This window comes from Ictalurus furcatus, chromosome 11 (genome assembly GCF_023375685.1).
Source record: "Ictalurus furcatus strain D&B chromosome 11, Billie_1.0, whole genome shotgun sequence".
In the NCBI taxonomy this organism is placed as follows: domain Eukaryota; kingdom Metazoa; phylum Chordata; class Actinopteri; order Siluriformes; family Ictaluridae; genus Ictalurus; species Ictalurus furcatus.
The window spans coordinates 24,970,757-24,991,117 of record NC_071265.1 but is presented as its reverse complement, the minus strand read 5'-3'; the positions used below and the strand labels follow the sequence as shown (position 1 = coordinate 24,991,117).

General features: G+C 38.8%; 1 protein-coding gene across 3 annotated transcripts; it reads right to left on the bottom strand.

Moving 5' to 3' along the window:
* Positions 1–589: 589 nt before the first annotated feature.
* On the bottom strand, positions 590–20,098 carry sfi1 (SFI1 centrin binding protein). 3 transcript variants are annotated; one of them, XM_053636523.1, is made up of 32 exons: positions 19,840–20,098; positions 17,877–18,025; positions 17,715–17,786; positions 17,422–17,532; positions 17,018–17,112; positions 16,799–16,916; positions 16,608–16,710; positions 15,240–15,396; positions 14,909–15,049; positions 13,936–14,006; positions 13,736–13,828; positions 11,983–12,080; positions 11,294–11,360; positions 10,957–11,087; positions 9,837–9,918; positions 9,067–9,245; positions 8,875–8,950; positions 8,677–8,772; positions 8,135–8,211; positions 7,938–8,040; positions 7,387–7,483; positions 5,894–6,054; positions 5,731–5,805; positions 5,305–5,379; positions 5,009–5,185; positions 4,594–4,823; positions 4,150–4,290; positions 3,271–3,556; positions 3,079–3,151; positions 2,385–2,544; positions 2,194–2,296; positions 590–1,048 (listed from the first exon to the last, which is right to left on the bottom strand). In XM_053636523.1, exons 2-32 carry the CDS (start codon positions 18,014–18,016, stop codon positions 926–928), a joined length of 3,711 nt encoding a protein of 1,236 aa, XP_053492498.1. In that variant the 5' UTR covers positions 18,017–18,025; positions 19,840–20,098; the 3' UTR covers positions 590–925. The 3 variants fall into 3 exon arrangements, with proteins under 3 accessions (XP_053492498.1, XP_053492499.1, XP_053492501.1); XM_053636524.1 differs by having other exon boundaries at positions 2,385–2,541; XM_053636526.1 differs by lacking the exons at positions 17,018–17,112; positions 17,715–17,786; positions 17,877–18,025; positions 19,840–20,098 and having other exon boundaries at positions 17,422–17,505.
* Between the last annotated feature and the right edge of the window lie 263 nt (positions 20,099–20,361).

Sequence of the window (20,361 nt, the reverse complement as noted above, 5' to 3'; positions counted from 1 at the left end):
CTTATCTAACAATTTCATAACATACAGTATAAAGCATAATTTTTGTAGCCTGAGTTCTTTGCCAAAACATTATTCATTTATACATATATACAGGAAATGGAACTAAAGATGAGAGTGTTACACAATAACATTTAGCCTCTGTGTCACTCAAGCGCATACCCTCAAACAGTGTCGTTACTGAACTGGAAGTTGGACAACTCTACATATTCTTAACACTGACACACAGAGCAGATCTTATTTGTCATTCTTTCTTTTTTTTTCTCCCCATCTGCAGTTCCAACCTGTCTGGGACTATAAGAGCCAGAGAGAAACAAGGTCCAACTATCCACTACTGAACTATTATAAGGACAAGCGATGCGTGTTTTCAGAGGGAATGGTACTCTGGGCTCTGAGCGCATGTGGAAGGAATCATAGTGTCACCGACATCTTGCTTCCAGCTTTTCCAAAACATGTTCTGCCTACTAGCCAAGGTTTCTTTCTTTCTTTTTTTTTTTAAATGGGAAGAACTGCAAAAACAGTGGAAGCCAGACCTACGGTACCTGCATGTGTTGGTCAGACACATAGAAAAGTAAGAACATGTACATAAATATGAAAAGAACTATTTATTTACATAAAACTACATTCAAAGATCTACAAATATTTTTTAAATGTCTTTGTTACAAATAAATAAATAAATGTTAAACATGAAAAATGTACAATACTTGCTTACTTACAATAGGTTGCTCCTATTTCTACGCTTGGCCTACATTTTTTGCAAAATACATCATTGCGTTTCCTGACAGTTTAAATTTTTCAGATAACAAGAACGTAATTTGACATGACATATCTACAGGCTTCAAGAAATTCCTAATTCCTCACCTTTACCTGACCCATGTAGTCGTAAGCTAGACGGGGTGAAGAACACAGATAGCAGAATGCATGATATCTATATTTTAATGTTGGCTCTCAGCAGCTGGCTTTCTACACTGCTGATTCTTGCAGCATGGCAGATCACGATGGGCTTCCTTTCAGTCATTTTCTTAGACAGAGCAGAAATACGGATCTCTAGCTGTAAAAAAAAAAAAAAGAAAGAAAGAAAGAAAAGAAAAAAAAAAGGCAAAAACAATTTAATTATTCAAATCAGTTAGGACTTGTACCGTAGACACAAAGCACATGTAAACACAATGTGAAATACTGGTTGACTGGAGAACCTGCCATCTGCAACAATAATACACCTGACAGCTGTTATTCTCACAGGCAGATTTATGCTTAAACTGATCTCGCAAGAGAATGTGTGTTAAATGTAACCCAGAAGGATCTTACTTATGGTCATGCTGCATGTGCACCTAAAAGTTTTTACCTTTTAAAGTGTTCACCTGTATTACAACTTGTACAATTTAAATGCATCAAATAACTGGCTTTTCTATCGTTCTGACACAAAGTCTTCAAGGACAAACATTTGAGTTAAAATGCAAAAACAAGTATTGGAAGAGAATTGGTTGAGACGTGCAAAATAAATAAATAATCAACGAGTAAAAAACGAATGCAAACTGGTTGTATACTTGATACATTTGTAGGACAAAGATTCTAAACATAGTGAGACTTTATTAATCACATAGACATTTTACAGCACAGTGAAATTCTTTTCTTCGCATACCCCAGCATGTCAGGAAGCTGGGGTCAGAGCACAGGGTGATACAGCATGATACGGCACCCCTGGAGCAGAGAGGGTTAAGGGCCTTGCTCAAGGGCCCAACAGTGGCAGCTTGGCAGTGCTGGGGCTTGAACCCCCTTGAACCTTCCGATCAGTAACCGACAAGCCACCGCTACTCTGTGGAAACCTGTACCTCAAGTCCAAAAAACGTCTTCCTGATTGAAGTTGTTGTTTGCATGTTTTCAAAATTCATGTGTTAAAAACTGATGGACCAATAATAAACAGGCCATAATCATGATATTCAGTTGAACATGTTCACTTACAGACTATATGTGTTTGTAACAGAGCATTAAGATCTTTATAAAGTTCAAGCTCTTGAATAATCTCATGCATTTCACTATTTTACTTTTGGGTAGGGTCAATAATGGTGTTTTATTTATGAATCAGAATGACTGCAAACTTGTCTGAATCACTGTAAGGTTTGATGTATAGTTATTGTCATTTTGCAAACAAAATAAGTGACTTTTTTTATTTTATTTTTTTTTAATAACATACAATACCTCATTTAATTCTTGTATAATGCTCTCTCTTTCTTCAGTATCTGCATCACTGCCTGTTGTCTGGAGCCAATTTCTCATCACTCTTTGTAGTTTGCGCCATGTCCTGTTTGTAAATAGAGACAGATCTTTCACCAGGACAATCTTGACAGCAGCCAGAAGAGTCACAGCACATTCAGGATATTAGTACATACTGCAGCTGAGTTTTGTCTTGCTGATATCTCTGCAGGTCGAGTCTGATATCAAGTAGTTCCCTGTTCAGAGCTTCAGTAGGATCACTGCTTGTCTGCAGGAGCATGGCCTCTTCATTGTCATCATCTCCCACATCCACAAAAACACTTCCACACACCGCTGCTGGTTAAAAACCCAGATGACTCAAAAGGATTCAGAACAATCTTTTTATATATATATATATTTTTTTAAACAGTCCTATAAACCAGGGATGTTGTTGAGGGAAAAAACACCTAAGGAACATTCATACAGCACTCTAAATATGACGTTTACTCACATTTTAAAGTGTTAAAAAGCTTATTCTCTCAGAAGTAGAAGCAGTCTCCACATTACTTTGCTTCTTATTTGTATTTGTAACTTAAACTCTACTTTATTGCATCACTAGGACATGCCTGCTCTGCATGAAATTGAATGACCTGCAGTTTGCATACACCACGTCACTCCCACACTTATGTAGTAATGCAGCACTATTATGAAATAGAAATGTATTAAAAGGTATAGACAAGACATTTTTAGATTATGCATCTTTTTGCAGTCAGACACAAATTGATGTTACTGAAAATGTAGGTTTATCTATCTTTTTACCACTACTACAAATTCTATTGACTGGAACTATGTTATTCATAGGTGAAGTGTGTCTGGGTGTGCATTGTTTACTTTGACCACGCAGGTTAGGGTGGATGAAATCTTGAGGGGAGAGGAGTGAGGGATCCTTGTGTCTGGAATTTGTCTATTAAAGAAGCAATAAAGTGAAAAAGTAGAAGAAGTAGAGAGCTTTGATGCTTTGAAATATGATTTTCAAGGCATGTTCAATCCATGCAAATGTACAACTATGCTTGCAATATTCACCTTGCACAGTGATTTAGCTGCAGTAAATGAAGAAGGAGGCAGCAGCACCTCCTGGCTCTCAGCACTAATCTGTATGGTGGAGTTTCCTGTAGAACCAGACCTGAAGATTGGGATTGGAGGCTTTATGTTCAGAACAGGAGGCTGCAGTGAAGAGGAGAGAGACAATCCAGGGGGCTGAGGCTGCGTGAATGGAAGTGAAACAAAGTGGGGTGGACAAGCCACTGGAACGGATGCTAAAGGTGATGTGGATCCAGTATCAGTTGGACCTGCATGCTGCGGCTGAGCACTGCAAACAAGAAAACACAGCGATAAAGAGGTTACATAAAGGAATGTAAGGGTTTTTGTTACATCACAATCTGCCAGTGTTTCAAATATTCATGATTTGTACTTGGAAACGTTTTAACATAACTGTTTTATATGCATTACACAATGATATGGTGGACAACATGGAGCCACTGATTCACATTATAAAGATATCATTTTTGCCATACTGAAAATCATGATCTTTATTTATTTATTTATTTTTACAATTGATACATTAAATCTGTAAAATGGGGGAGGTACCTGCCCAGATATCCCTCAATATGTTCTTTATACCAGGAACATGGATGGTGATGAAATCATTTATATAAAACAGCATTTATAGTCTTGACTGAAGAAACAATTCTAAGCCAAAAGTTACACCAACATTAAGTCACCATGTCACATACTTTAGATTTGTTTAACCCTTTTTTTGGACTCTGCATAATTCCAAGTTATTTCATGGTGTTCATTTCTTCATTACAAGTAGCTGTGTCCAAGCTTGTGACTTGCAGTGTGTACAGTCATACAGTCCTGCTAATCTGTGCTGGTTTTTGATTATCGTGTGGGCAGCTGTACCTTCTAGGGTGTGTTGCTTTGTGATTCTTGTCTGTGTGACTGTGTCTGCTAGGCTTTGGGTGCTGCAGCAGTTCTTTCACTGGGGAGTGTAATAAGTCATCAGGCCTTCGTGGTTGCAGCCTAGATGCTCGAACCAGCAGCCTGCAGTTTTAACAAAAGGACCATCATAAGGTTTTATCATCATAATATTATGTAGCCGCCACAATGCTTTTTTGCCTCATTATACTCCTTAGTGTTGGTTGCTAAAAAAAAAACTAGCAAGATAACGAATCGTTCACTGATATCACAGCACATCCACAGTTATCCACCCTGGCAAGTAAATCAAGCATTACATATCAACCACTGTCCACTGATGACCTGAGATGCAATCAAAACCCTCATCTACATTCTTATTAGTTCTGCATAATAGTAATTCAGTTACATGTTCTTCAGGTTTTTACTTACAGTTTGTTTACAGTGGAATCTCCTGCCCTCTGCTCTGTGGCTGGGCTCCTGATTGGTTGGTAGGTGTGTCTGTGGGTGTGGCCTTCCGGCAGGGAGAAGGTTACACTCTTTTTTGTTTTAGAGGGCCTGTCATTTTTATTTGTCTCTCCGACTCTGGAAGGCTTGCACAATGCCCGCTGCTTCCATCGCAAGGCGCATCGCCTTACTACTGCCTGCAGCTGCCGTGAACTCTGTGATAAAACATTTTCCAAATAAACACATCCCGTTCTTTTTTCTTTTCAAAATGTATAACTCACACTTCAAGGGTGTGCATTGGTGTTTGAATACCCGATTAAGCAGCTCGTCACAACCTGGACGATACAATATTACAATTATGGAGAAAGCATGTCCCTATTCAAAACGCATGCATACACACCTGTTCATGGCTGTGGAGAGCCATGTTCGTAGAGAACGCACTCATGTGTGTCGTGTATGTAAGGATGTGGGTGACGCCTTCTCGTAGAAGGTCATCTCTGTAGAATTGAGCTGCCGCTGCAAGACGCTTCTGTTTTCTTTGACACTCAGCAACCCAGTGTCTCCACACAAAGAGCACCTGAAGTCATAAATACACACACAAGCGCACGCACACACACACACACACACAAAACACTGAATTGTATAATTGTTACGACTTTAAATATTCATTCAAAGTTGTTGCTGTTCAGGTGTAACCTTGGCCTGCAGGTTCAGGGACCAGTGCCAAAGGGCCATCTCTGTTAGTTCTGCCTCTCTTCTTCTGCTCTGTAGCTGTGCCATTTAAATGATTAAAAGACAAAAGGGGACACTGTAAGAATCATACACCATAAAAAATTCAAGTACTTTATTTTGAAATCTTTACCTTTTGCTGCTATAGTTACAACACATACTTTGTTGTCTGTCTATAATGTATGTATAAATTCCTTTAAAGATATCTGCATTGTAATTGCAACTAAGTTTTAAAATCTCAGGAAAAAAAAGAATATAAGAATATTAAGAATATTCTATGTTTTTTGCTTATTTTTTTCTTTTTGACACTAATACACAATAACATTCTATATAATGCATTCAACTCAAAGCTGGAGGCGTCTATAGTACAAACGATGAATGTGTAGTACTCACCTGTGCTTTCCAAAGGATAAAAAAACGCTGACACACTCTTAATCTGTGTAGATCATTGCTTCTGTTTTTCATGACCTAATACATGCACATACATTCAACATAAATACATCAGGAAAATACGGATGAGTATTACAGTCTAATACAGGGTGGTAAAGATGGGCACCTGATAGTGTTTGTGCTGGTGATTATTTAAGATCCAGGCTCTGAGACTTTTTTTGAGCAAGATATGGCGGTGATATCTGCAGGCTTTCTCCACAGACAGCCTCTCTTCTCTCACCTCACTCAGTTTCTCTCGCCACCTCCTAAGAACTTCCTGCATCCGAACTGCCAGAAAAAACACACACGAGCACGGTTCAGACACCGGCATGGACAGAATCTCTTATACACAACTAATACTACCAAAAATGCATTGTTGAAAAATAATTTTGTGCTTTAAAAAAAAAGTTGTGTTATTGTTATCTAAAGGGATTAAGAATAATACATTTAATATCAATAAATAATATAACTAAACCCCTTTTTTTAACAGAAAGTCACTATACGGGTGCATCTCAGAAAATCAGAATATCGTGGAAAAGTACATTTTTTCCATAATTCAATTTAAAAAGTGGAACTTTCATATATTCTAGATTCATTACACATGAAGTGAAATATTGCAAGCTTTTTATTGGTTTTAATCTTGAGTACGGCTTACAGCTCATGGAAATCAAAAATTTGGTATCTCAAAATATTACAATAAAAAATTAATAATACAGAAATGTCGACCTTCTGAAAAGTATGTTCATTTATGCACTCAATGCTTGGTCGGGGCTTTAATCCTTTTGCACGAATTACTGCATCAATGCGGCGTGGCATGGATGCAATCAGCCTGTGACACTGCTGAGGTGTTTGGAAGCCCAGGTTGCTTTGATAGCAGCCTTCAGCTCGTCTGTATTGTTGGGTCTGGTGTCTCTCAGATTCTCTATGGGGTTCAGGTCAGGTGAGTTGGCTGGCCAATCAAGCACAGTAATACCATGCTCAGCAAACCAGTTACTAGTAGTTTTGGTGCTATGGGCAGGTGCCAAGTCCTGCTGGAAAAGGAAATCAGCATCTCCATAAAGCTCGTCAGCAGATGGAAGCATGAAGTTCTCTAAAATCTCCTGGTAGACGCTGCATCGACTCTCGACTTGAGAAAACACAGTGGACCAACACCAGCAGATGACATGGCACCCCAAATCATCACTGACTGTGGAAACTTCACATTGGACTTCAAGCAAATTGGATTCTGTGTCTCTCCACTCTTCCTCCAGACTCTGGGACCTTGATTTCCAAATTAAATGCAAAATTTACTTCCATCTTCCCCATGATTGTGGTTGTGTGTACCGAACCAGACTGAGAGATTAAAGGCTCAGGAAAACTTTGCAGCTGTTTTAAATTCACTGATAAGAGAATATTGATTGAGATATTTTGATTCCAAATGTCATATCTTTCAATAAATAATGAAAAAACCTGAAATATCTATATAGTACTGAATATAAAAACTGAACTGTATGGTTAAATGGATGGATGGATAGATAGATAGACAATATATAGATATACTTTCCTGATCCCCAAGGGGAAATCTGGGAAATGTATAGTACTGAATATTAAAACGAGCAAAAACTGTGATGCAAATAGTACCTCTGTCCAGGTGAAGTTGAGCTTCGCTCAGTGCTTCCTCCTGCTGGTGATGATGAACAGCTTTGAATGCTGATCTCTGATGCCATGCTAGCAACACCTGTGCATAAAAATAGCAACAATATCACGTAATATTTCACTTTTTTCAGTAAGGTTTACCAACAAGGAGATGGACACTAGGTAAACAAATCATGAACAGAGTGGCATCATTTTCCGTATCAGCATCTGTGTCGAAGAGGGGACAGTGAAGAACACAATCTTTGCTTGGTTTATAATGCTAGTCTTTAGCAATAGCGTTCAAGATAACTTCACGCATATAGAAACCCCATTCATTTATTTAGTCGTCTTCAGTAACCCCTTTATCCTAGTCAGAGTATGATAAAGTGGATCTGGAACCTATCCTGGGAACATAAGGAGGAAGGCAATAATACAACCTGGATGGGACCCGAGGGAAGAATACTAACCTGTTTTCAGTACCATTACTTTCAAAACTCAAAACTTGAGACACACAATATTGTCCCACACCACAGTCATATACATGCAGTCAAGAGCACCTTTGACAGTAAGCTGTGTTGATAATGACACTTTGCCTGTGTCTCTTTCTCTCTTTCCTCCACTGACAGACATACATTCCTTCTCCACAAACACAGCATCCTCCTGTAGTGAATGTAAACAGACACAAAAAAACTGGAGGAGATGTTCATAAGAACAACTAAATATTCAGAACAGCAATGCAGTGTAAGTGTAATACCTGAGCAGATGTTTCTGATGTTGTTGGTAATGTTTTTCTACACTTAGGTTGATCTGCTGGGTCTGTGCATGGTGTTTCTATACATGTGTACACACACACACACACACACACACACACACAAACACAAAATGATGAGGTTACTAATCTTGATTTATACCAAGGTATACAAAAAACATAATACCTTTTGATATAATTTTGATCTAAGGTTTTATCATTTTTAATCGTAACATTTGATGCATTTCTATTAATCGTGTTTCTACTGACATTCCAGAATGTTCCAAAACTTTTAAACTTAGTTTGTGGTTTGTGTTATCGACCCCATTTCAGAAACATTTGATTATTTAATTATTTCTTTAAAGTAGGACCAAAAATTTTCCTTGAAACTACAACCCAGGAACTTAAACTGGCCCTAGTCCATGAGGTTCCTGAGTTCCTGAGTTCCTGAAAAGGTTCCTGTGGTGGAATTGCATGTATGTTCTGTTAGAACCAACGCATAATATTGACTTTTGTCTAAATATTCTCTCTCTTTATGGATACTCTACCTTCCATGCATCGAACATGTGCTTGAGTAGTCTTCCTTCATAGTACTCATCGATTTGCACCAATCGCCTGTTCTTCTCTCTTCTGCACTCTACATACTGGAAAAAAAAAAAACACACACAGACAATCACACTCATATCCATAATCATACATACTGCGACTTAAAAACATCTGCAGTAGTTCACAGTAACTGTCAATACCTCATGCCAGCCAATCAGAGCTCGCCTCATGCACTGATGACTGTCATGGACCACTGCCTGCTCAAAACGCCTCTGACTGATGGAGAACACACACGACTATTTCAAACACAATTTAAACACCCACCCTCAAGGAGTTACAACAGTAAACTTACTGACAGTTCCACAAGTGTGACTTCAGTGTGTGTGTCGCACCTCCACTGGATGTCGCTGACATTGTGTCTCCACTGCTTCAGAGTTTTGTGCAGAAGAGTGTGACGGTAAAGCGTCGCAGCTTTTGTTTGTTTGAGCCTGTCCTCTCTCTGCTGAAACATCCTGCATAGCCACGTAGACCAGGCATGGGACACACACACTCGCTCTGAATGCAACACAGCCTGAGGAAATTAACAAGAGCGTGATGGGAAAGAAGTGTGAGTTTGTGTAGAATCAGGTAAGATTTTTATAAGAAATGACTGATTTCTACTGATGTAATATAAAACAATAACACATTATGAATAGGGGTATTTTCCTTTGCAAGGTCAAAAACGAGATTCGTTTCACACATGGCCACTAAAGAAATTGTAAGTAAACTTTGACGAGCATTACGAACTATTGATGCCAATCTTCTGTTTGTAGCAAAACCATTCACCTGGAATTTTTGTTGCTTTACAAAAAGCTAATGAAAAAAGCACAGTTCCAGTCCTCTGCTATCATAGGTACCACTACTTTGGACAGTGGTAAAAGGTCTTAAAGGTTACTTTCTTAGTGTTAAACTTGCCTCAAATTTACCAATTCAAACACTACATGTGCATTCCAATATAAAGACACTTCTGACTTTAAAAGTAAAATTAAATAAAAATAAATAAATAAATAAATAAATAAATAAATAAATAACACAACATAAAAAACCTCCATTCTTTCAACCCTTTTCAAGAGAATTTTGGATGTCCATTTATACAGTTAATGATGCGTGTGTGTCTGTTTACCATTCTCTCCGCTAGCCTCTGGTCTCGCTGACGAACGCGACGTTCCCACCAGGTATAAAAACCCCAGCTGTACATCTGCTGTCTATGCAATCAACAAAAAATGTTTTTTTACCAAATACACAAACAAACACAGAAACAGACCTCATTATGTTCCAACATGCACATTTATACAGTTCACTTCCAGGAAAAGACATGTTCAAGAACAAAAGCTCACTTAAGTGACAAAAGCTGATTTATGAAGTGACTTCTTAACGTCATGTGAAGCAGATATTTATAGTTAAAGCTAAAAATCTTTGGAAGATCTGTCACTTCATAAGTATGTATCAATTTCAAATTCAATAAATAGATATACTCGTCACATTTCTTAAGTATACCGCTTTTAAAAAAATTCCAACGGGTCAAAACTTTGTGGACATGTCAGCTCATACAAGCTACAAAGCAGAGTGAGCATGAAACATGCACGTAAGTCTTTGGGGGTACTAAAGATGGGAGCGGACGGCTGCAAATTCCTCATTTTGATTCATACATGAATACCTGACATCACAAGTCTCGTCCTTCCTGTTACTAATTGTTACGCATGACATATCTTTAAAAGGTACTTAGAACAGGAAGGAAGCTACTGAAGAGAAACTATTTCAGACATTTGACCTTGCTGTGACCTTAACCCTGTTTAGATAAATTCCCACATCTAATCAGTTCATCTGCCAGTTACAGTGATAATGCCATATAAATCCTACAAACATTCAACCACTCCTTCCTGAGATACCGCTCTATAAAATAACAACAATCTCAGACGAATGCACGAGCAACCAGGCGGGAGAGGCATTATATCTTTCAACTTTTAGAGTTTAGTGGGATCATGATGGGATTTAGTGACATCAGGTATTCATATACTGTACAAACTATCAACTGACATTGTTGAGACTTAGTCTTTGATATCAATAGTCCAAGCTGTAGTCAAAGATGTATATAAAACAAATGAATCATAAAAGTATGTACATTGGACGGGGCTTTAAATCACAATGTATTAAAAAAGAAACAACATGATAAATACATTAGTAGTCACACACACAAAGTCAGGTCCAAATTAAATCTCATGTTTACTATTTCATAGACTCACTGATGATACTGTTCAGCTATTTCTCTCCTTTCCCTGTGCTCTGTTCTTCGTATTGTAAACTCTGTCCAGGATTTCACATATTTTGGAAGGATCCGGTTTGCAAACCAAGAGTCAGCTCGCAACTCTAAATCCTACACACACACACACACACACACACACACACACACACAAGAAAATTAAGGTTCATATTATGTGACGAGTCTTTCATTATGCTGAGGTTAACTGCACTACTGAATAGACACAGTGGTTTATGATGGAGCAGGTGAACATAGGATCACTCGATCTAACTGTGGAGGAAAAGTGTGTGATAAAACGTGAATCCGATTCGGGCTGGTACCTGCGTGCGTCTGTGCTCTTTGCAGCGCTCCCTCCATCTCTGAAGATAGACTCTCAGCACGGCAATTCTGAAGGTAAATACAAAGTTCTTAACATTTCCATAAGTCTGTTTCGGATGTAGTGACTCCAGTGCTGGTAGTCTGCATGGAGTTCCTGGCTCTAGCACACTTACTAAAACTGGGAATTAACTGTTGATTTAAATATGATGTCTTTGAACAGGAAAATGCTGGTTAAAAAAAAAAATACTCTGCTGGAATCCTGATATCTTTGGAATCCCTGCTATGCTATAGCATGTGACTTTATGCTTTTCATCCACTGTATTTTCTTAAAATGCTACATTTTAAAGCGATTTACAAATTATTAACTCGTTCATTTAATTTAAGAACATCAAACTTATCTAATACCCTCTCTGAAAAACATTAGCTGGTTAACAATGGACTTGCCTTAAACTGCTGTTTATTAAATTGGTCATTGGAGCCCCATAGGTGTAAACTTTTTCACCCTTTCACAAATGTCAGCTATTCAGCGGTACTGATTTCTTGGTTTATGTGGTTTGGATGCTGGGAGAAGGCAAAAACCCTATGGAGATCCCTGAGGACTGGTTTAAAAGTATTGCCTTAAACTAAACCCAAGGTGTTAAAAAAATAGTAGGTTTTTACATTTGTGGTCGTTAGATGACAAATTATGAACCTGTGATAGTTCACTGCTACAGTGATTTGGGGCTGAATACTCCTTTCCTCAATCTGCACCAAGCGCAGCTGCCAACGTTTCCAATATTTCACCACCGTCTGCAAAAAACAACAAGTTATCTAAGGAATAGGACACAAAAGCTAACTTAATAAATGCAACAGTAAATCTACAATGATATTAAGTCAAGTGTTTCAAGTACCACCCCAATTCCGAAAAAGATGGGACCGTATGGAAAATGGGGGGGGGGGGGGGGGAGTCATTTGAAAATTCCATTCACCCTGTACTATAATAAAAAAACATTATTTGAGGTTTTACTTTATGAATTTATTTCTGAAAATATACACTCATTTTAAATCTGATGACTGCAACGCACTTCAAAAAAGTTGGGACAGTCGACGGTTTACCGTTGTGTAACATCATCGTTTCTTTTAATAACGCTTAAGTGTTTGGGCGCTGAAGATACCAGTTGGTTAAGTTAAGCAAGCGGAATTTTCCCCATTCATCCATTATACATTTCTTCGTTGCCTTATTTTGCGCTTCATAATGCTCAATCAGAGACAGGTGAGGACTGCAGGGAGGCCATGCTAGCACCCACACTCTCTGCTTACGCAACCATGTGCTTGTAATTCGGGCAAAATGTGGCTTGGCGTTGTCCTGCAGTATAGGTTGCTCCAAAATGTGTACATATCTTTCCGCATTAATGCTGCCCTCACAGATGTGCAAGTTACCCATGCCATGGACACTGACACACACCCATACCATGACAGACGCTGGCTTTTGGACTTGATACTGATAACAGCTTCGATGGAGGGTCCTTTCCCTCTTTGGAATGGAGAACACAAAGGCTGTTTTGTCCAAAAACTGTTTGAAATGTTAACTGGTCAGACCACAAAACATGATTGCTACTGTCCATCTCAGATGAGACCGAGCCCAGAGAACTTGGCAGCGTTTCTGGACAGTGTTGATGTATGGCTTCTGCTTTGCATAGTAAAGCCTTAAGTTGCATCTGTGGATGCAGCGGCGAATGGTGTTGACGGCCAAGGTTTACCAAAGTATTCCTGAGCCCATGTCAGGATATCTATTACAGACTCATGACGGTTTTGAAGACAGTGACGTCTGAGGGATCGGAGATCACGCCTATTCAGAAGTGGTTTTCGGCATTGCCCTTTACGCACCGAGATTTGATCGTATTAATGGAATCTTTTAATTATATTGTGCACTGTAGAAGGTGAAATACCCAAAACCCTACCGATTTGTCTTTGGGGAATGTTGTTCTCAAAGTGTTGGATTATTCGCTGACGCATCTGTTGGCAGATTGGCGAGCCTCGACTCGTCCTTGCTCTTGAAGGACTAGGCCTTTTTTGGAGGCTCCTTATATACTGTGATTTGTCTCACCTGTTTCACGACCTTTTTATTTCAACTCGTCACATCGCTATTAGTCCTAAATTGTCCCTGTGCCAACTTTTTTTTTAACGTGTTGCATTCATCAATTTTTTAAACGTTTACTTTCCAAAAACCATGCAGGTGATTAGGTAAAACATCAAATACCTTGTCTTTATGTTTTTTGCTTAAATACAAGTCAAAGTACATTGACAAATCACTCCTCTTTGTTTTTATTAGGATTTTCCATACTGTCCCAACTTTTTCGGGTTTGGGGTTGTAATATCTGCAAGGTACTAGAGATAATACATACTAAAGATGCTAGAGAAATACTGCATAAATTCCATACATAGCAACAACTAGTTTCTCTTACTGTGTGCCGAAGATGCTTTGCACTAATGTTCTTGTTCAACTGACGAGTTTTACAGCGAGTGGCATTTAGGGCCAAGCCTTTAAACCCTATACGCTGAAAAAGGAGAGAGAGCAAAGTGAGAACTAGAGAATGTTTCACTATGTATGTAAAAACATCCTGTATTAGTATTTCCAAGACTGCACAGCTCATATGTTTCTGACCAGCAGCTGAAGGTGTCGATGTTGAATGGCAGTCTGTTCATTCTTGGCCTTTACAGAGCACATGTGCACATCTACAAAGCAGATCAGGAAAGTTTGGTGTACAAGGAAAAGTTTTCATTAAAACAACCACATGGAAAACTTCTTGAGCATCTTTATTATTCTCCCCCTAAAAGGTGAGATTTATTGGGGTCATCGCAATTTGGTCTTGGATTTTTCCCAGATTTCCTCCCTAATTTAGTCATGGTCAATTCCCACCAATCAAGCAGCTCTCCCCCTCTCTATCACACAACAGCTACTAACCAGAGAGGGTGAAGGCCATCACGTGCTTCTTCCAAGACAGCTCATGCATTGTCAGGGAGCAATGCAACACACTCAGAGTAAAGCGCCATCAACACACTTCTGCATGCATGCTGTGATTAATAGGAAAGAACAGCCAATTTTGTCCCTCTTAAGCTCCTGGCCACGGATGGCTGTGGCATATAATGATTTGAATTCACAATCTCCGGATGATAAGGCGAACGCTTTTCTGTCGCATCCCTTGGGAGTCCATCATCACAATTTTTAACATAAAAAAAATGTATCTGAGCTCTACAGTGGTACAACGGTCAACCCATCCTAAGAAACAACGCAAATTTGAACCCTGATGATACCATAGCTGTCTGAAGCCAGGAATCAGAGAGTGCATAACTGGCCCTGGATGGGAAGGATGATGTTATAAATTGTGCATATAAAATAAAGCACATAGACAGCAGTCTCCTTCAAGAGCATCCAGCTTTCTTTCATTTAATATTATGTGAGCAGTATTTCAAGTGGCAGTGTCTGCCTTCATGTCTCAGCAGAAGAACGTTAGAAGAAAGTAGCATGCTTTCAGGGAGAAATAGCTGGTGGAAACCGATCAATTTGGAGATAACAAGTAGATAAAAATCTATTAGAAAAGCATATTTAAAAATAATGACTGAATGCATAAGGATACAGTCTCTCCAATGTGAAAATGCCCGTCGTTGAGTGGCATGCAGTGCTAGATTGTCTGCAATCTGTCTGTTCTTCAAAGCTCTGTGCCACGCACACCAGTACCTCCTCAACACAGAGCAGCACCATACACTGCTAGCCACAGCTGCAACACATGAGCAAATTATGGTTTTATACAGGAGGAATTTCCTGGCAACTTTATCATTTAGATCAAGAAATACAAACCATGGGCTGTGAGCTATCCAATGAGCTTACAATGACATACTCTACTGTAATTACAGAAAGACTCAATATGAAGGAAAGACTTCACACATGCTGTAGGGTAGATCTGGTACCTTTTGCCTCATTTTGAACTTTCTTGTGTTGAGTGTGTGTAATCCAGCATCGTAGTACACGTTTCTGAATTTTCTGGCAGTAATGAAGATGTCCTCTGGCTTCTTTCTCTCTCAAGATACAGGTCTGCGCATATTTCTTTTCCCATTGCAGCCATGCCTGCAATCGACACACATAACTTGGTCAAAAGTGAAATATGAATTTACATTATACATTGCAAATTCAGAAAAAGAGGATGGTCAGTATCAGGAATTAGGATTTCTCACATGCATATAGTAGAGCTTTTTAAGACCTCCTGATGATGAGAACTCATCAGAAGCAAAGAACATCATCAGCTCCAGAAAAAAAAAAAATACAGATGATGACTCACCCATAGCTCCAGCAAGTCACACATATCTGACTAATCTGACTAATAAGTTTTAATAAGAAATAAAATAAACTGAAGTCTGTTTAGCATAAGCTGTATTGGGGTTGCTCAGCAACCAATACTTATTTACTCCTTAATGATCCACTTGCCTTTCACTACACCTCTCTATATTATGTCATACAATGGGCATAACTTTGTTTGGAGACAGGGAACAGGGCAAGAAACAGGTTCACAGTGACATCTCTGTTGTAAATGAATAATAATTATAATAGCATTCAAACAATTTCTAAACACAGAGATGCCTGAACCCACATCCAAGAAATTATACATTGATTTTTTTAAATACATTAATCCACAAGAAATAGAAATCTCTAGCTAAATATAAATGACAAGACAGCATGAGACATGGGTACATATATAAAAACAGATCTGAAACAATAACGTTTACAAATATTGTGACGTTGCCTCCTAGTTTGTCACAGAAAGCAACACAATTTGTGTCTTTTGCGTTTTTTCTTCCAGATCAAACCATGTTCACTCTGTGGCATTGCATAGTTACCAAATGTTTTTAATGAAAATCCAAATTCAGTTCAGTGGGCCCCTGCGAGCTCAAATCCGGATGATGCCACAGGCAGAAGCGGCTGGGAGTACAAGAGAGCACGATTGGCTGTGTTTTCTGGGCAGAAGGCATTACTACATCTCCCCTGTCAATCAGAGTGACGCAAAACCAATTGTAGGCAGCTGTGAGTTATTGTATGCATAAGAGGGCAGCTTCCTCCAAATGTGTTCACGTGTTCTGTAACGTAACATGAGCAGCCATTTGAAAAGATCCTTGGTATTATCCTTGGTTTGTAGCTGTTCTTTCATAGGGGACAACTAGTTAGTGGATGGGAATTGCCAGATGAGCAAATTGAGTGAAAAATGGAGTAAAAAATCCCAAATAAAATCCAGTTCAAGTTTTGCAATAAACTTAACACTCCTAATTATAGACACACACACTTACTCTGCTCTGTACAGACATAGTCCACTGCTGTACAGCCATTTCTGCATGAAGATGCTCTGTTCTGCGTCGTTGTAGTGCAGTTTGCCACACAGTCCACACCCACCTATCACAAGACACACAAATAAAAGGTCTATAAGTTTTCCTCAGACTAACCTATATCTGACTGAGAGCAGATACAGTATAAAGCTCACCCAATAGCAGTATGTCTGTGGTGTTTTAGGGCTGTGTCATACATCCTATGCTTTAAGCGTCTCATTTCCACATACAGCTCCCAGCCATCCCACACGACACGCATCCGATGCTGCTTCGCTGCAACACAGCACACAATGACACACATCTAGAGCTGATAGACCAGCAAACATAGTGTATACATTTAGTAATGTGTACAGAAATTTACATGCGTCCTATACCAAAGATGAATGCGATGTGCAGCTTTTTTTTCTCTTCTCTCTGAATAGACAAATACTCATGCCAGGCTTGGTAGACTTTACTGTACAGGACATACCTGCAGTAACCGGACAAAAGACGTGAGAAACTGTTCAATTAGTATTTTAAGATTTGATGTGGCTCTCTATCTTCTGGGTAGAGGCTTGTAATACAAAAGTCAGAAATGCATTCTAAAACATTTGGCTCGCTTTACATATAGACACCAGGATGTTTGAACATTTCTGAACAGTGTCAGTTGAGACAAAAATGTGGACAATTAACAAAGCTAATAAAGCTAATAGGAACCAGTGAGCAAGATTTTACCTGTACAATGATAAACTAGTTTTTATTTATTTATTAACAAATTCCTTCTCTATTAAATACTCACTTATAGTGACAATCTGCTCTAATGGTCAGCGTCCACTCTCTTCTGGCATGCCACCACTCGTCTTTCCAGGCCCTCAGAACCTTCCTCAGGACCACCTTATTGTGGTGAGACCTGGGAAATGAAAGTTACTTTAAAACCATTCACACAACTATCTACTGGAGATATTAATTTTTAGTAGTAGTACTACTACGAATACTAGTAGTTGCTGTAATTATTTTATTATTATTGTTGTTGTTGTTATTTTAATACAGATCCAAATAGTTCAAAAGTGGCAGTGTGGCAAAGAACTGAACCTGGCATGTGATGGAATGATTCGTCCAAAAGTTTTCTGAATCCAGAGGTGAAGGAACTTCCGCGCAAGATGCCTACACACACAGCCCAAAGCAGCGTTGGTTTTGGCACAATCACAAAATCAGCTTCTTAAAGAACATCCTGTTGCATTAATGATTACTAACCGTATCCTGAGCTCTTTGAGTCGTCCACCTCTGTTCCACGTGTATCCCACTCTGTAGGTGACCTTACGGACTGGTGTATTCCTCATCAAGCCCTTTGCAGACACGCCCTGTTTTCCACATTGTCTTTTTGTTTTGTGCATAGTCTTTGACTGGAAAAAAACAGCAGGTATATAACGGCGAATATTAGCACTGGTCTAATATTTTTTTTTTAGAAAATATTTTATGTAGCTAAATTACTTTGGGGTTGATATTCAGGTTTATCACTGGTTAAAGCTATAAGCAGAGATTTAGAAATGTTTGCTTCACATTTGTGCTCCAGGAAGCGCCTTCTACAGCAACAATATGGAGTTAATTCCCAGCCTAAAAATATTATATAAAAGCAATGAGGTCCAATGAGTTACTATTTGACCATGTAATACACAGTTAAAGAAGGGATTTATTTATAATCGTACTATCTGTTGTCACCCAGATGAGGATGGGTTCCCTTGTGAGTCTGGTTCCTCTCAAGGTTTCTTCCTCATATCGTCTCACGGAGTTTTTCCCTTGCCTCTGGCTTGCTCATTAGGGATTCATTCATACACTTAAAATCTATATCCTGAATTTATATATTTCTGCAAAGCTTCTTTGGGACAATGTCCATTGTTAAAAGTGCTATACAAATACAACTGAACTGAATTAAGTCCTGTTTTTACTTAATTTCTCCTTGGGGATCATTAAAGTACTCTCTCTCTATCTATCTATCTATCTATCTATCTAAGAACTAGGGATGGGCACTATCTTATCGTTTGTGATATACCGGTAAAAATCCTCCCTACAATAAGAATTAGTCTTCCCGCGATAATAACGATAAAGCCTAGTTGATGATGTATTTCTTGCGACGGTCTGCGACCCATTCGCAGTTCACGTGTAGAGCGAAAACAAGTACGGCGGAAGGCGGACGTGAAGCTGAGGAGGAGTTCATCGCTAAACAAGGAGCTACTGCACCTCTACAATCTGGAACTGGTTTGGTTACAGAAAATCAGTTTTACTTTTAGATCAATGTTTGTGTTTCTGAGGCTCTCAGGACCCCAGCTATCACTTGTAGCCAAAAACAGTACTATATTTATATCGTCATCGCAATAAATACCAGAAAATACCATGATATAGTTTTAAGCCCATATCGCCCGTCCCTACTAAGAACGACAAAATCCATAATCAAACCTGCAAGTCTGATCATAAGCATAGGTTTTATGAGTACAAACCTCACATTACAGCTATGAATCATTACTTGTCTTTGTTCATGTTGCACCTTAACACTTTTACACCTTTCATTATACATGTTCTCACTTCTTCAAGCAGCTACAAATTTTCATGGAAAATCTCTAAGTATAGTAAGTGATTATTTGCTAAGATTGCATTAGACACATGTATATAATTTTGCACATCAGCAGGTTTACATAACTGCCTATACATAAAAATGTTAGCCATGTTGCCTTCATGTACAGTTACTCACTGGGGAACAACAAATAAATCTGTTAATAAATAAAACACAGTTTTAGATAACTTCAAGGTTATCTTTTTATTGCCCTTAACTCTCATTAATGTCCACTTGGATTATTACAGTGAGCTGTCAAAACCCTGAAAGTGTAACCATGTGCTCTGGCAGACAAACCAGCCATTTGTAAATGTAGTGTGGAACTCTAAGCAGGTAAATGGCAAAGCAGATACATCCTGATTTGCAAACATAACATGTATTAAAGACATAAACAACAATTCAGTGCTGCAATGTGAAGACCGTGCTCACAAAAGTAAAATTATGCGAGTTACAAAAGATTTAAAAGATGATGTTTAACAGAAAATAACTCCATCTTTCCAGATGAAGTTCTGGGTTCCTTGTACAAATAAAGCAAAAACAAACTGAACAAAAGTAGAGTTTTTATATGCACGGTTCAGCACTCATAGAGAAATGATAAAGAAACGATACCTTTAACCGTTTCTTCAATGTTTACCACTTTGTTCCTGACTGTTAGCCAAGTCGCTACCTAGACAACCTCTTCAGACAGGCAGCGAGAGCTAACGTGTGTTGTATTTTCTTCTTTCTCAAACTGAATTATGCAGTAAACCAAACTTGTGGTATTAGGAATAATTTAGTGACACTTAGGCGGATTTGTCTTGATATCCATCACGCAAATCCATTTCTACAACAAACCGTAACTGCCGCGTCCCTGCGTTAACATCCGCCTGCTTCATTTCACAATAAAAGTTCAGTGAAGCCTGCAGTCCACAAGGCTCACTGCTCCTTATATTAGCGGTATAATTTACTGCATGTATTTCTATACACTCTATAGGGAGTACAACACGACGGGTAGGAAAATAATCAACAACGGGGTGCTGTGATGCCGACTGAAGCAAAGCAGAAGTGATTATTTTCCAATAACAGCACATCCTGAAGTGTTCCCCTAATGCCACAGCAGTTTACCAACTATTACATCCATCCATCCATTCA

Excerpts from the sequence above, each read along its gene's own strand:
- sfi1 (XM_053636523.1), bottom strand. The coding sequence starts at position 18,016 with ATGCACAAAACAAAAAGACAATGTGGAAAACAGGGCGTGTCTGCAAAG. Across the intron at positions 16,711-16,798 it reads CACAGACATACTGCTATTGG|GTGGGTGTGGACTGTGTGGC; the intron begins GTGAGCTTTATA and ends GTCTTGTGATAG. Across the intron at positions 13,829-13,935 it reads ATCGACACCTTCAGCTGCTG|CGTATAGGGTTTAAAGGCTT; the intron begins GTCAGAAACATA and ends CTCCTTTTTCAG.